This window comes from Cyprinodon variegatus, unplaced genomic scaffold (genome assembly GCF_000732505.1).
Source record: "Cyprinodon variegatus isolate N-32 unplaced genomic scaffold, C_variegatus-1.0 Scaffold269, whole genome shotgun sequence".
Classification (NCBI taxonomy): Eukaryota; Metazoa; Chordata; class Actinopteri; order Cyprinodontiformes; family Cyprinodontidae; genus Cyprinodon; species Cyprinodon variegatus.
The window spans coordinates 116,012-116,885 of record NW_015150722.1 but is presented as its reverse complement, the minus strand read 5'-3'; the positions used below and the strand labels follow the sequence as shown (position 1 = coordinate 116,885).

General features: G+C 35.8%; 1 protein-coding gene across 1 annotated transcript in view; it reads right to left on the bottom strand.

Moving 5' to 3' along the window:
- LOC107089874 (endothelial cell-selective adhesion molecule-like) overlaps positions 1-874 on the bottom strand; it is a 70,796-nt gene that overhangs the window by 11,680 nt on the left and 58,242 nt on the right. Inside the window, exon 2 of the mRNA XM_015382895.1 lies at positions 615-742. Within this exon, the coding sequence (XP_015238381.1) occupies positions 615-742 (128 nt within the window). The remainder of the gene's footprint in view (positions 1-614; positions 743-874) is intronic.

Genomic DNA, 874 nt, shown 5'->3' with positions numbered 1-874 from the left:
TTTTTTGCAACATAGAACTAGACTAAAACCTTTTTAAGGGTTAGTTGACTCAAACCAACTAAAACTATCACATATCATAATGACTAAAATGCAACTAAAACTAATAATAGTTAAGCTTAAACTAAATCTAAGATGCCTGCCAGAAATAATCCTGTTGTTGCTGATTAACATGTTGTGTTAAACCAGAGAGAATCTTATCAATAGTTAACCCCCGGTAGCTGAAACTAAAGATAAATTATTAGCAATGATGAGAATCTTTTTCACATTCATTAGGGTGATGACTTTTTTAACAACCTCATATCCCTGTATTGTAATTTGATGAACCTTTATTAAAGTTTACATAAAATTTTAATTTTAAGGTTATTTTAAATGATAGAATAACCTCATGCACAAAATGATATAAACATTTTTATAATTATAAGCTTTTTTGGCAAGTTCAATGGAAGATTAGTAAACATTTAACCCAATTTTAAGAGTCACGTGTATAACATTAAAAGGGTTAGAAAACACTAAAGTTGGCAATGCTGATGTCATTGGATGAATCTCAGTGGGAGGTCGTCTTTGTTTCGGCAGGACTCATTTAAATATTGCATAACTTTGATCCGCCCTCTTACCGTATCGATGCTGTCCGTCATAAAGTTCCAGACCACAGTACCGTCGGTCAGGTCTTCATTGTAGGAGGCCTGTAGCGTCACCAGCTTCCCTTTGACCACCTCCATGTTCTGAGTCTGAGCCCATGTGCCTGAAGGGAGGAAACAAAGGAGGAAGATGAGGATGACTTCCTGTTTTTGTCTTGTGTCTGGAAGCGGCTCTGAACCTATAGCTCTACAAAAAGAAAACAGAGACAATCGTCCCCATGCTGTGTTTTTAACTT